Below are 12,797 nucleotides of genomic sequence, written 5' to 3'. Positions count from 1 at the left end.
CGCTAGGTCCACACCCAGGATCCGAACGGGTGAAACCGTGGGCTGCCAAAGTGGAGCATGCGAACTTAACCACTCGGCCACGGGGTCAGCCCCTGTTTGTTTTATTTTTAAAATTAGTATTAAGAGTTCTCTTGTCACGGGGCCGGCCCGGTGGTGCAGTGGTTAAGTGCACACGTTCTGCTTCGGCGGCCTGGGGTTCGCTGGTTCAGATCCCGGGTGCGGACATGGCACCACTTGGCAAGCCATGCTGTGGCAGGTGTTCCACATATAAAGTAGAGGAAGATGGGCAAGGATGTTAGCTCAGGGCCAGTCTTCCTCAGCAAAAAGAGGAGGATTGGCAGCAGATGTTAGCTCAGGGCTAATCTTCCTCAAAAAAAAAAAAGGGTTCCCTTGTCTTGACTTGGGAATATCACCAGGAAAATAGTGGCCCAGATGTATGTGTCCTGTTTGGCCTCCGGAAATTATTGCTGGACAATGCAGGTGCTGTCGATAATCCTGGGGGTGATTTGCTGAGATGCTGAGCTGAGATGGCTGAGATGGCACTTAACCTGAAACTAGTTCTCAAAGTTATTTTTCCAACCCAGTCATTAAAAAGCATTTATTGCCTGCCTGGTGGTGTTTGGAATACTCTACTCTGTAGGTTCCAGTAAGGAGTGCAAAATATATGAAAGGACAAGTCCCCTGCCCTCGAGAAGTTGGTGGCGCCTTCTCAGAGTAACAAACATGGCAACAGGTGCCTGGAAAGGACAGTCCACTGCTAGACCATAAACTAGGAGAGACCAGGGGCCGGGTCCATCCTGCTCAGTGCTGTGCTCCCAGGAAGTATTTATTTAGGGAAGAAGAGGGTCAGGTCCCCCTCATTCAGCGTTCTTCCTCTTTGACAGAGGACTGTTGGGATCAGGGCACGGGAATGTGGCTGTCTGCCCCATGGTGGGGAATAAGTATTTGCTCTCTGATGCCTCTTTCCTGGAGTCACTCTGTGTGCCTAAGATATTTTGATTTGTGCATTTCCAAAAAGATATGAAAACCATCTTGTGCTTCCTTATGTAATATCCCCCCCCAAAAGGTTAGGGGATTTTTCAAAAAACTTTTTATTGAAGTATAGAATATATAGGAAAGGGAATATATCATAAGTGTGCAGCTTGATGAATTTCCTCAAACTGAACATTCCCAGATATTTGTCAAACAGAAATACTAGCAAAGGAGGCCGGCCCTGTGGCGGAGTGGTTAAGTTCGCGCTCTCCGCTTCAGTGGCCCAGGGTTTCACTGGTTCAGATCCTGGGTGCAGAGAAGGCACCGCTCATCAGGCCACGCTGAGCCAGCATCCCACATGCCACAACTAGAAGGACCCACAACTAAAAATACACAACTATGTACCGGGGGGCTTTGGGAGAAAAAGGAAAAATAAAATCTTTAAAAAAAAAAAGAAGAAAGAAAGAAATACTAGCAAAGAGTGTGGCTCTCTGAGTATTTTGTCAACTCTGGTTGTTTCATGTGAGTGGGAAGCAGCAGAGGTGAGGAAGATTTATTTTTTTAAAGTACACATAAATAATCTCCTTAGCTTTGGGGAATACCTTATGACTGTGTGTGTATGTGTGTGATTTGTTATCTGTGTTATTTTTGTTAAGCAGATGGTATAATGAGTTGGCTTTTCCTGAGCCCACATTAGTCCATGCAGAGGAACAGCCAGAGATTGACTTTTGTTAATTAGCCCACAGCATTGACTGCGCTGTGAATCAGTGAGGTGAGACTGATGGTGGTACACAAGAGGATAGAGTCTATACCTCGAACAGTTCCAGTAAGGATTTTATTAAAACAAGCCAGTTGAAAAACAAAAGACAAGCCAGAGGGAGATGGGATTAGATTTCAGGAACGATGGCAGCCAGTTGTTCTCAGCTCTGTCTGCATTTTAGAATCACATACAGAGTTTTAGAAAAAAAATCCATGCTACCCTCACCTACAGATATTCGGATTCACTGGATTTTAGGTGGAGTGGCCCAGAAATCGTATTTTGAAAAAGCCTTCCCTGGGGGCCGGCCCCGTGGCCGAGTGGTTAAGTTCACATGCTCCGCTTCCACGGCCCAGGGTTTCACCAGTTCGGATCCTGGGCGTGGACATGGCACCGCTCGTCAGGCCACACTGAGGTGGCGTCCCACATGCACAACCAGAAGGACCTACAACTAGAATATACAACTATGTACTGGGGGGCTTTGGGCAGAAGAAGAAGAGAGAAAAAGAAGATTGGCAACAGATGTTAGCTCGGGTGCCAATCTTTAAAAAAAAGCCTTCCTTAGTGATCTGGATGCTCAGCCCGGGTTGAAAATCCCTGTCTTCATCGGTGGGAATACGTGCCTGCTCAGGCAGTGTGGTAGAACTTTCATACTTGTGAAATGAAAACAAACCCTGGCAGAGAAGATCACACAGAGCTCTCCTCTGAGGCAAATGTAAACAGTTCTATATCTTGCTTGTAACATTTTCCCATATTTTCTGTGCACATCAAGAATGGAATGAACTGTACTCTGATGGAAAATCTGATCTCTTTCTCTCTCTCTCTCTCTCTGCCTCCCTCTCCCCTCACCCCGTCCTCCCCCCCCCCACCCTCCCTCCCTCCTCCAACTCCAATTCTACAACTTCTTTCAGGATTACAAGGCTGAGGAAGACCCAGCAAAATTTAAATCTATCAAAACAGGGCGAGGACCCCTGGGCCCCAATTGGAAGGTGCAGTTCACACCCTCACCACCAGGGGGCCGGGCACTGTGGGTGGGCGTGCATCCGGCGCAGGAGGGCAATGCCTGGGGCTGGGCTAAGGGAGAGTCAGAGGCCGCCCTCTTGGTCACCTGCCTGCCTGTGGGTGTGTTTCTAATACAGCAAGAACTCGTAAATCAGAAAGACTGCCCATACATGTGTGCATACAAACTGGTTACTGTGAAGTTCAAGTGGTGGGGCCTACAGAACAAAGTGGAAAACTTTATACATAAGGTAAGAGACCAGGGTGAGGCCTTCCCAGTGTGTGTGTTGGTGGAGGGTGTTTTGCCCAACGAGAGAAGATCATACAACCCATGTGACTTGTATCCTAGGGTAGCCAATGTCACGATATTTCAGTTTGATTTCCCAGTCCCCGACTTCCCCTTGCACTTAACTGTCTTTGCAGTTTAATGCTGTCCATCCAAGGGCACCGCATGTGACAGGGAAGGAAACTGAGGCAAAAGGCGGAAACAGGAAGAGGCTTGCTATGATTGAATGACAAAAGCCAAAAGGCAAGAGGCACTGTGAGCCACATTCTCCAGTGCCGTGAATTGCTGAACTAGGCAGATCTCAGGAGTGTTAATAGCCTTTTCTCTGATGTGCTAGAGCCTCACTCTTGGGCCACGTTTCACAGCTGCTAGCAAGTTTTAACCTGGCATTAGGCTCCAGAGACAAGGAGGAAACTTGAGACAGTTGTTCTGGGGCCTTGGCTTAGCTGTGAACTCACAGACTGCCTGTCTTGGTAGCATTTCGGGCACAGGGCCTAGCTGTGAGGTAGGCACACATCCTCTCTTGGGGGCTCCCTCCTCAATTAACGCCATACTTGTTAGACATGTGACGGCAAAGATCTCTGACCCGTGGGACTGGAGGGCTGGTCCAGATAAGCCAGCCAGGTATCATTCCTCCCCAGCAAAGGGTGGGTATTGGTGTGAAGATCACGGGGAGGAGAGCTGCAACAGTGGCTTTCACCTTCTGAGTTCTAACTTGAGTCCCTCCTTTTTATAGCAAGAGAAGCGTCTGTTTACAAACTTCCACAGGCAGCTGTTCTGTTGGCTCGATAAGTGGGTTGACCTGACTATGGACGACATTCGAAGGATGGAAGAAGAGACAAAGAGACAGCTGGATGAGGTAAGTGGGAGCCCAGAGGAGACTCTGGGGCTCTCAACTAGATAAATCGGTGAACACTGAGGAGGCTGTCGTGCTGGGGCAGTTCTCTGAGGGCACTGTCCTGTGGGTCTGGGAATGTGTCAGTGTCTACTATGGGGTAAGGTCTAATGCCAGGCAATATGGGAACTATAAGGAAGAAAACAGCCTGTGCTCTTGAGTGCAGTCTAGTTGAGGTCTTGCATATCCAGAGAGACAAGTCTGGCGGTCAGTGCTGAATGCCAAGTGAGTAAAACGGTTGCGGCAGTGGTTCTTCAGAGCTGGGGGGGGTCGTGCTGGGCTACAGAGTTGGAGGTGACCTGCAAGCAGGCAGGCTGGGCCCGTCCCTGCGTACTACACACATTGCCACGGAGGCCAGCAACAGCACACACACAGCTAACTGCTCTGTAAGGTGGTTTTGAGCTATTTTTAGAGTTTGGAGCCTTTACTCTTTTTTTGGCCTTGGCACGGATCCCAGAAGGAGGGCTACCTGCCTCCTGGGAGCCTGAAGACCTAGCACCCCGCCGCCTCATTTGGGTGTGCTTCCCTGTGAGGCTCACCCTGGGGAGGTTACGTTCAAGTGCTCACTGGGTACGAGCCTGCATTCTAAGGGCTCTTACATACGCCACCGCCTGTGGTCCTCGCCGCACCTGCGAGGAGGCATGGTCTTATCTCCACATTCAGATGAGGAGGTAGAGGTTCAGAGAGTCAGCGCTGTGCCCAGGGTCACACAGCCTACAGGTGGCATGGTCAGGATAGGAGCCATAGCTCTTAATCACTTGGCCTCTTCTCCCCCCTCTAAATGCCATTTGGGGCCCTCCTACCCTCTCAGGCTAAAATTAAGGCCAGAAGCTCTGTTTCATAAGAACTGCCATCCATTTCTCCCTCATTGCCTTGGATGAGTATCCGGTAGGTGTGGCTTTGCGCAGCCTTGCCCGGCTCTCCAGCAGGGTCTGAGGTGAGACCCAGGCCTAGGTGACATGGCGCCCCGTGCTACAGGGATGCTCCCGCTTCACTGTGCTGGTCTCAAGTGGGAACTGGGCCCAGGAGCTCTTCCTTCCTTGGGAGCCCCGTGGGGAATTGATTTTACTTTGCATGATGGCACTTCCTAGGCTGACTCACTGGTTAAGTGGTGTGCTGAGTTAGTTCCTGTTGAAGGCAGATGTTTTCGCTGTTCTTTCAGCTACATTTGGCAGGGAAGTGGTAGGATTTTGGACACAGTTCCTGATTCTTCTGCTAAGGATCTTCAGGAAGTGGTAGATTTTGTTTTTGAGGAAGATTAGCCCTGAGCTAACATCTGCCACCAATCCTCCTCTTTTTGCTGGGGAAGACTGGCTCTGAGCTAACATTCATGCCCATCTTCCTCTACTTTATATGGGGGACACTTGCCACAGCATGGCTTGCCAAGTGGTGCATAAGTCCACACCCGGGATCCGAACCAGCGAACCCTGGGCCACTGAAGCAGAGCGCAGGAACTTAACTGCTACGCCACCAGGCTGGCCCCAAGGAAGTGGTAGATTTTTAGTGTCCAGGGCTCTGGTGATTCTGACTATGTAAGAGTGAAGCCTGAGTCTTTTGGTTACCCTGGTCCTGAAAAAAAAAGAAGGAAAAAAATTACCCAACAGAGCAACACAGAACCTTCAGGGTTTAGCCTGGAGCTTCAGCCACTCACTGCCTGACAAAAGCCAGCCTACAGTACACTGGGGTTCCTGGAAGTGTTTGCTAACTGCCTTTCACCCTTTGGGTGGAATTCCAATTCTTGGAGCTGGGAGAAGTCTCCAGAGGATCTACTGGATCTGCCTCCCTCAGATCTGAAGTTTGAGAGCCCTCATTGTTAGGGAGTTTTGTGGGGTTTTTTGAGGAAGATCAGCCCTGAGCTAACTGCTGCCAATCCTCCTCTTTTTGCTGAGGAAGACTGGCCCTGAGCTAACATCCATGCCCATCTTCCTCTACTTTACATATGGGATGACTGCCACAGCATGGCTTGGCAAGCGGTGCCATGTCTGCATCTGTGATCCAAACCGGCAAACCCCGGGCCTCGGAAGCAGAATGTTCGAGCTTAACGGCTTCGCCACCGGGCCAGCCCTTGGGAAGTTTTTGAATTATCTATTTCATAATTTTCTCCCCTCTGTTTTCTTTGTTCTCTTTCTGGAATTTTTATTAGTCAGAAGTTGGACCTCGGGGCTGGCCTGGTGGCACAGCAGTTAGGTTCCACATTCTGTTTTGGCGGCCTGGGGCTCGCTGGTTCGGATCCCGGGTGCGGACATGGTACCGCTCAGCAAGCCATGCTGTGGCAGGCATCCCACATATAAAAAGTAGACGAAGATGGGCGCAGATGATAGCTCAGGGCCAGCCTTCCTAGGCAAAAAGAGGAGGATTGGCAGCAGTTAGCTCAGGGCTAATCTTCCTAAGAAAAAAAGTTGGACCTCATGAATTGACCTTCTAATTTTCTTATTTTTTCTCTCCTTTTTTGTCTGTTTTCTGGGAGGTAACTTTCCAATGTTAACTTCTCTCTCTCCCCTATTGAATTTAAAACATTTTCAAGTATTTCTTTTTCTGGGTTCTTTTTTTAAGTGCTTTTTCTTTTCTGTCTACGTGTGTTACCTTCTTTTTCCCAAGCTGCCGTTTTTTGTTTTTGTGTTTGGTCTTCAAGATATCCCTGTGCCCTGAATGTTTCTTGTTTCCTCTGAACTCCTTTTTCTTGTCAGACTCTCTGTTGCGTGTTAGGGGCTTTCCTCAAATGACTGGTGGTCCTTGGCCATCCACTCACACTTAAGACTAAAGCTCTAAAAAGTGGAGGGGAAGCTCTTTGAATCAGTGGGTGGGCTTCATTGAAGGGCAGTTGTAGTCGGGTGGTTCCATTGGGGTCCTCTACTTCAGGATTCTGAGTCTATTTTTCCTGGGCTGCTCATTTTGCCTCAGGAGGACTCCTCAGTTTCTTGCTTGTGGGAGATGGTCAGCATTCTGGAAACTGAGCTGGAGAAGGGTCCTGGTGGGCTCACCATGACATGAGTTGGCTTTAATTTAATCTCTTCCCTATTCTGCATCATGCTCACTTTGCCCCTAGCTGAACCTGGGGTCCCAAGTTCAGGCTTCCCTCGGCACCTCCAGAAAGTAAACCCCCCGGCTTTGCTGTGGCAGGAAGGGGCTGGTTGCTTGACCGTGAGAACTGGGGCAGGGAACACCAGGGCACACCAAGGCCCAATCGTTCTTTATTTGCACTTTCAAGCAAGTCACCTGTTTCCAGTCCCACCTGCACCCCCACTTTTAGAGGTCCCTGGTGCTGCCAGTTACTGAGCCTTTGGAGAACCTATAGCATAAATTGGTCTTCTCTTTCTTGGCCCCCCTCCTCACAGGTACTTAGGAGTCAGCTCCTGCTGCTCTGGTCACTACTCATCCGTCCTTTTTTCATCTTCCAGAATGTTGTTACCATCTTTTGTCTGCTGTTGTCTCCTCTGTTCTTGTTGTCTTCTTAGTTTTATATCTTTTTTTATTCCTTTACTGTCATCATGGTAGGATTTTGGGAAGGAATAGCAATATATGCATGTATTCAATCTGCCATGATCAACTGCAAGTTTGCAATAGGAATTATGACTGTTATTCTTTAAACCAATGCATAGTAGTTGAGTGTGGGTGGAATTTTTTTTGAGTTATGAGGGGTCACTATAAGGCCACAGTCACCACTGGTATGATTCTAGTCCCTGCGGGGGGTGGACCTACCATTCTTGGATGAGGCTCAAGGATTTGAGAAACAAGGGATCAAGAGATTAGTCCTTTGCCCTAAAAAGAAAAATAGCAGGAAATGTGTGCCTGTAGAAGAGCAGGTCTCTCTCTCCCTCTCTCCCTTTTTTCTCCCTCTCCCTTGGTCCTGCTCTCTTAAGAGGCTTATAATCTCAAAAGTGGAAGAAGAGGGCCAGCCTGGTGGTGCAGCAGTTAAGTGCACACGTTCCACTTCGGCAGCCCCGGATTCACTGGTTCAGATCCCAGGTGTAGACATGGCATCGCTTGGCACGCCATGCTGTGGTAGGCGTCCCACGTATAAAAAAGTGGAGGAAGATAGGCATGGATGTTAGCTCAGGGCCAGTCTTCCTCAGCAAAAAGAGTAGGATTGGCAGCAGTTAGCTCAAAGCTAATCTTCCTCAAAAAAAAAAAAGAAAGAAGATACCTTAAGGGTCATTTAGTCCAACTATATGTCCAGTGCTTGAGTCTCCTCTGCAGCTTCCCCACTAGCCTGTGCTTGATCACCTCCTGTAAAGGGAAACTCACTATCTCCTGAACATAGTGGCAATAAAATTATTTGTATTGTTAATAGACACTAACATTTATTGGTCTTACTGTATGCCTGTCATGTATGGTAAGCATTTTACATGTATTGTGTCATGAAATCCTCATGGTTACCTACGCCTTAGGTATTTTCATTTTATAGAGAGGGAAACTGAGGCTCAGAGAAGTTAAGGTTACCTTCTGGTTCAGCGCACAGGTACTGGACTGGGAGATTCCCATTGCGTCTGCAGAACGCAGACCTAAGTTTTTTGCGGCTGAGAGATCCCTGTATGTGGAGGCTGATGGTGTCCGGTGGAGTCTTAAATCCCTCTGACCTGCCCGGCAGTGACTGACCCCAGAGCAGACCACCTGGAATGTTGGCCAACATCTTGAAATATGGGAGTAGCTTTATTTTCTTTTAAAATACAGTTTCATTTTTCAATATTAAGCATTAAACATTTTTTGGAAAATAGTGAAAAGTGGAAAGAAAAAGAATCACTTGTACTCTCACTATTTAAACATTTAACATTAAACTATTAAACAGCCACTACAAACATTTTAAGTCTTTCTGCACACTTTTACTCAGTTATGTTTGTTTTGCATGTGCCGGTGGTTATCTTACATTTTTCTCTGAACATTATAACAAAGCATTTCCCACTAAAAAAAATTTCTTCACATACATGATTCTGACTACAAGATACATGTCAGGTTGTCTCACTATTCTAAATAATGCTGTGGTGAAAATGTTTGTGCACTCAGGTTTTTGGGTAGTTAGGATTATTTCCTAAGAATAAATTCCTACAAATGGAATTAGAGAATTTAAGACTCTTGTTACTTATTGCTTAAATTCTTTCCCAAAGGACTGAACCTATTTATAGAGTGGCTTTCTAAAGTGGTTCTAAAAACCATTCCACATGTGCCTCATATCTGTCTTCCTTCAGAATTGCTAATTGGTTTGTGGTTGCTGTTCAGTGTCATTTTTTTTTTAAAGATTGTCCCTGAGCTAACATCTGTTGCCAATCTTTTTTTTTCTTCTTCTTCTTCTCCCCAAAGCCCCCCAGTACCTAGCTGTATATTCTAGTTGTAGGTCCTTCTAGTTCTGCTGTGTGGGACGCCACCTCAGCATGGCTTAATGAGCAGTGCTAGGTCCATGCCCAGGATCCAAACCAGTGAAACTCTGGGCCACTGAAGTGGAGCACCCGAACTTAACCACTCAGCCATGGGACCGGCCCCACTTTTCAGTGTCTTTTTTATGAATTATTTTTTTATTGAACTTATTTTGAGATGATTGTATGATTCACATGCAGCTATAAGAAATAATACAGAGATCCTTTTCTCCCAATGACAGCATCTTGAAAACTACAGTACAGTATCACAACCAGGATATTGACATTGATACTTTCACTAGTTTTTTTAAATCAAAGGAGTATTTCGTACTTAAAAGTAAAGTAATTTTCAAAAGATATAGAAAAATGTTAAAAAAATACAAGTCCAAATAAATAAATAAAATACACAGATGAATAAAAGTCCTTTCCTTCAACCCCTGGCTTCATTCCCTGGAGGAAACCACTGTTAACAACAAACAAACCAGGACTGGAGTTTATGTTTTCATGTTCCTCGACTGCCTGTGTATATATAGCCTGCAGTGATTTGATCCAAGAAACACTGCAAACGTCAGATAAAATCTCTCATGTCATTTAGGCCCCAGGAAACAGGAAATAAGCATTCTTAGAGCATTTCATTATAAGAATGAAATAATGCATTTTTATTTCAGTGGCACCCTCTTGGGGGACCTTGTCTCTGAGAGTAGGGGAAGCTTTCATGCTCCCTGACAGGAAGTTGCATCTTATTTCAAGGAGCAGGAAAACGGGACCTGGCTTTGCATTAGTTAATTACAGTGAGGCCGTGAACTCTCAGGTTATAACAAGAATCTGGTTGAGGCCCAAGGAGCTTTGCTCCCATGATATTAAAATCTTAGCCTCTCTGATTATTGAAAATTTATGTGAATAGTCATCAGTGAGCAGACATTTAATGAACATGTTTTTGTCTTTAAAAAAAAATTTATTTGGGGGCCGGCCTGTTGGCTTAGTGGTTAAGTTTGCATGCTCCACTTCAGTGTCCTGGGGTTCACGGGTTCGGATCCTGGGCACAGATCTACACCAATCATCAAACCATGCTGTGGTGGCATCCCACATACAAAATGGAGGAAGACTGGCACAGATGTTAGCTCAGTGACAGTCTTCCTCGAGGGAAAAAGAGGAAGATTGACAACAGATCTTAGCTTAGGGCCAATCTTCCTCACCAAAAATATACATATATATGTATTTTTTTTTTTAGATTTTTTTATTTTTTTCCTTTTTCTCCCCAAAGCCCCCCAGTACATAGTTGTATATTCTTCGTTGTGGGTCCTTCTAGTTGTGGCATGTGGCACACTGCCTCAGCGTGGTTTGATGAGCAGTGCCATGTCCACGCCCAGGATTCGAACCAACGAAACACTGGGCCGCCTGCAGCGGAGCACGCAAACTTAACCACTCGGACACGGGGCCAGCCCCTATATATTTTTATATATATATTTTGAGGGGCCGGCCCTGTGGTTAAGTTCACACACTCCGCTTCGGTGGCCCAGGGTTTCACTGGTTTGGATCCTGGGCATGGACCTAGCACTGCTCGTCATGCCATGCTGAGGTGGCGTCCCACATAGCAGAGCCAGAAGGACCTACAATTAGAATATACAACTATGTAATGGGGGGCTTTGCAGAGAAGAAGAAGAAGAAAAATAAAAGATTGGCAACAGAACATCTGTTGCCATCTTAAAAAAGAAAAAATTTATATATATTTCGAAAGAGTTTCCAACTTATAGAAAATAGCAAGAAGAGTACAAAGAGCTCCTGTATACCCCTTCACCCAGAGACCTCATCTCTTTAAAGCAAAGGATACAACCCAGGATTGCACACTCTACCCTTCTAGTCTCTCAACTGGTGCAATTCCTCAGTTTTCCTGGACTCCATGATCTTGACATTTTTGAAGGTTATGGGCCGGTCGTTTTGTAGAATGTCTTTTACTTTGGGTCTGTCCAGTGATTCTGCATGAGTAGATCTCGTTTCTGTATTTTAGGCTAGAACGTCACAGATTGGGTATTCTTTGCATTGTATCCTGTCTGTCTTTCTGTACAGTTACTCCGTTCACCTGAAATACAAGGAAGTGTTCTGGGCTTGTCTTGTCCTTCCCATGACTCAGCCCTAGAATCGGCCATATCTCCAAAGAGCCCTGGTTTCTTTCAGTGGAGGAGGGTGTCCAGGTGCTAGGTGTGCTCGTTACTGTTGGGTGTCGCTGCTCCCAGCCTTCTCATAGGACAGAGCTAGGGAAATGTCATGTCTCGTTCTCTATCTATCTTACATATTCTGTTCACACAAATACTTCCAATTCATGCCTAACACCACAGGTTAACTTACTGTCTTTTTTAAAATATGACAGTGCCATTATCTTTACCATCTCTCTGTCATGTTGAAAAATCTTAAATTTGTTGAACCCTTATAAAGTAATATATTAACAGATTATTAATACGGATAACTGAAGTTACAGGAGCACTAAAAATTTAAAGACATCATTCAGGACAGTGAGTTTTGAGCAAAATCTGTAGGGGACAGGCATTCCAGGTAGAGCTAGGAATAAGTACATACTGGCTTGGTGTCGGAAAATAGACTTTGTTGTGTGGAGCAGAGGATCTTTCCTGAATGAAAAGTGAGGCTTGTAAGACTGATTGATTTTATGACTCACCTATGGTCCATCTCCTACAGGTTCTGATTCATCAGGTCTGGGGCATAGGAGTCTACAACAAGTGCCCTGGGCAATTATTTTGATCAAGTTTGAGGAAACTCTGGCCTAAAAGACCTAGCTAAGATATTTGGTGTAATTATGGTAATACTGTCAATAGGGAGTGAATATTGGAACCTCTGGGGAGGATGGGGAGAATTTTCTCCACCATGCCCAGGTTGCACAGGGACTTACTGATTCTAATACTTAGGGGTGGGGGTGTGACCAATAGACAGGTTTGAAATGTGGCAGGAAGCGCATTTTGAAAATGTTTCGCAGTGGAGAACTACTGCCACTGAGATAGAATCTCTGCAAAATGTGGCAGTATTAAAGTTTTAGTGAATAAAACCTTACTCTAAGGAGGGCTGTAGCTTAAAAGTCCAAGTTCTTTAGAGCTTGTGTGCACATACATCCCTTTTGCTACAGGATGCTGTTTGGAACAAAGAAATAATATAGATAACGTGTACAGAGTGCATGCTCCATCCCAGGCGTCCTGCTGTGCTAAGTACTCCACACGAATACCTTTATTTAATCTTCACCACAACCCCATGATGGATGTACTATTATTACCTCTGTTTTCTTATTACATAAATTGAGGCTTAGAGAGCAGTGAAGTAACTTGCTCAAGGTCACACAATTAGTGATGGAGCCAGAATACAGTTCAGGCAGTTAGATCCCAAGGGTCATGCTCTTATGTGCTCAAAATCTGTTGAATGAATAGAGTGAAAGTTGAGCAGAAAACTCACAGATAGTGAAGAAATATCTCATGGGAAGTTAAAATGCACATATGTTACAGACATTCTGCGAATAGAATAGAATTTTCAAGTTGGAAA

The 12,797-nt window shown here is 45.8% G+C and overlaps 1 protein-coding gene across 1 annotated transcript in view; it reads left to right on the top strand.

Moving 5' to 3' along the window:
- Positions 1-12,797, top strand: part of PITPNA (phosphatidylinositol transfer protein alpha) — a 36,473-nt gene that overhangs the window by 19,134 nt on the left and 4,542 nt on the right. Inside the window, exons 8-10 of the mRNA XM_070562906.1 lie at positions 2,641-2,718; positions 2,869-2,979; positions 3,751-3,873. Coding sequence (XP_070419007.1) covers positions 2,641-2,718; positions 2,869-2,979; positions 3,751-3,873 — 312 coding nt within the window. The remainder of the gene's footprint in view (positions 1-2,640; positions 2,719-2,868; positions 2,980-3,750; positions 3,874-12,797) is intronic.

Source organism: Equus przewalskii, chromosome 10, assembly GCF_037783145.1.
Source record: "Equus przewalskii isolate Varuska chromosome 10, EquPr2, whole genome shotgun sequence".
In the NCBI taxonomy this organism is placed as follows: domain Eukaryota; kingdom Metazoa; phylum Chordata; class Mammalia; order Perissodactyla; family Equidae; genus Equus; species Equus przewalskii.
The sequence above is the reverse complement of the archived record's forward strand: the minus strand, read 5'-3'. Positions and strand labels throughout refer to the sequence as shown.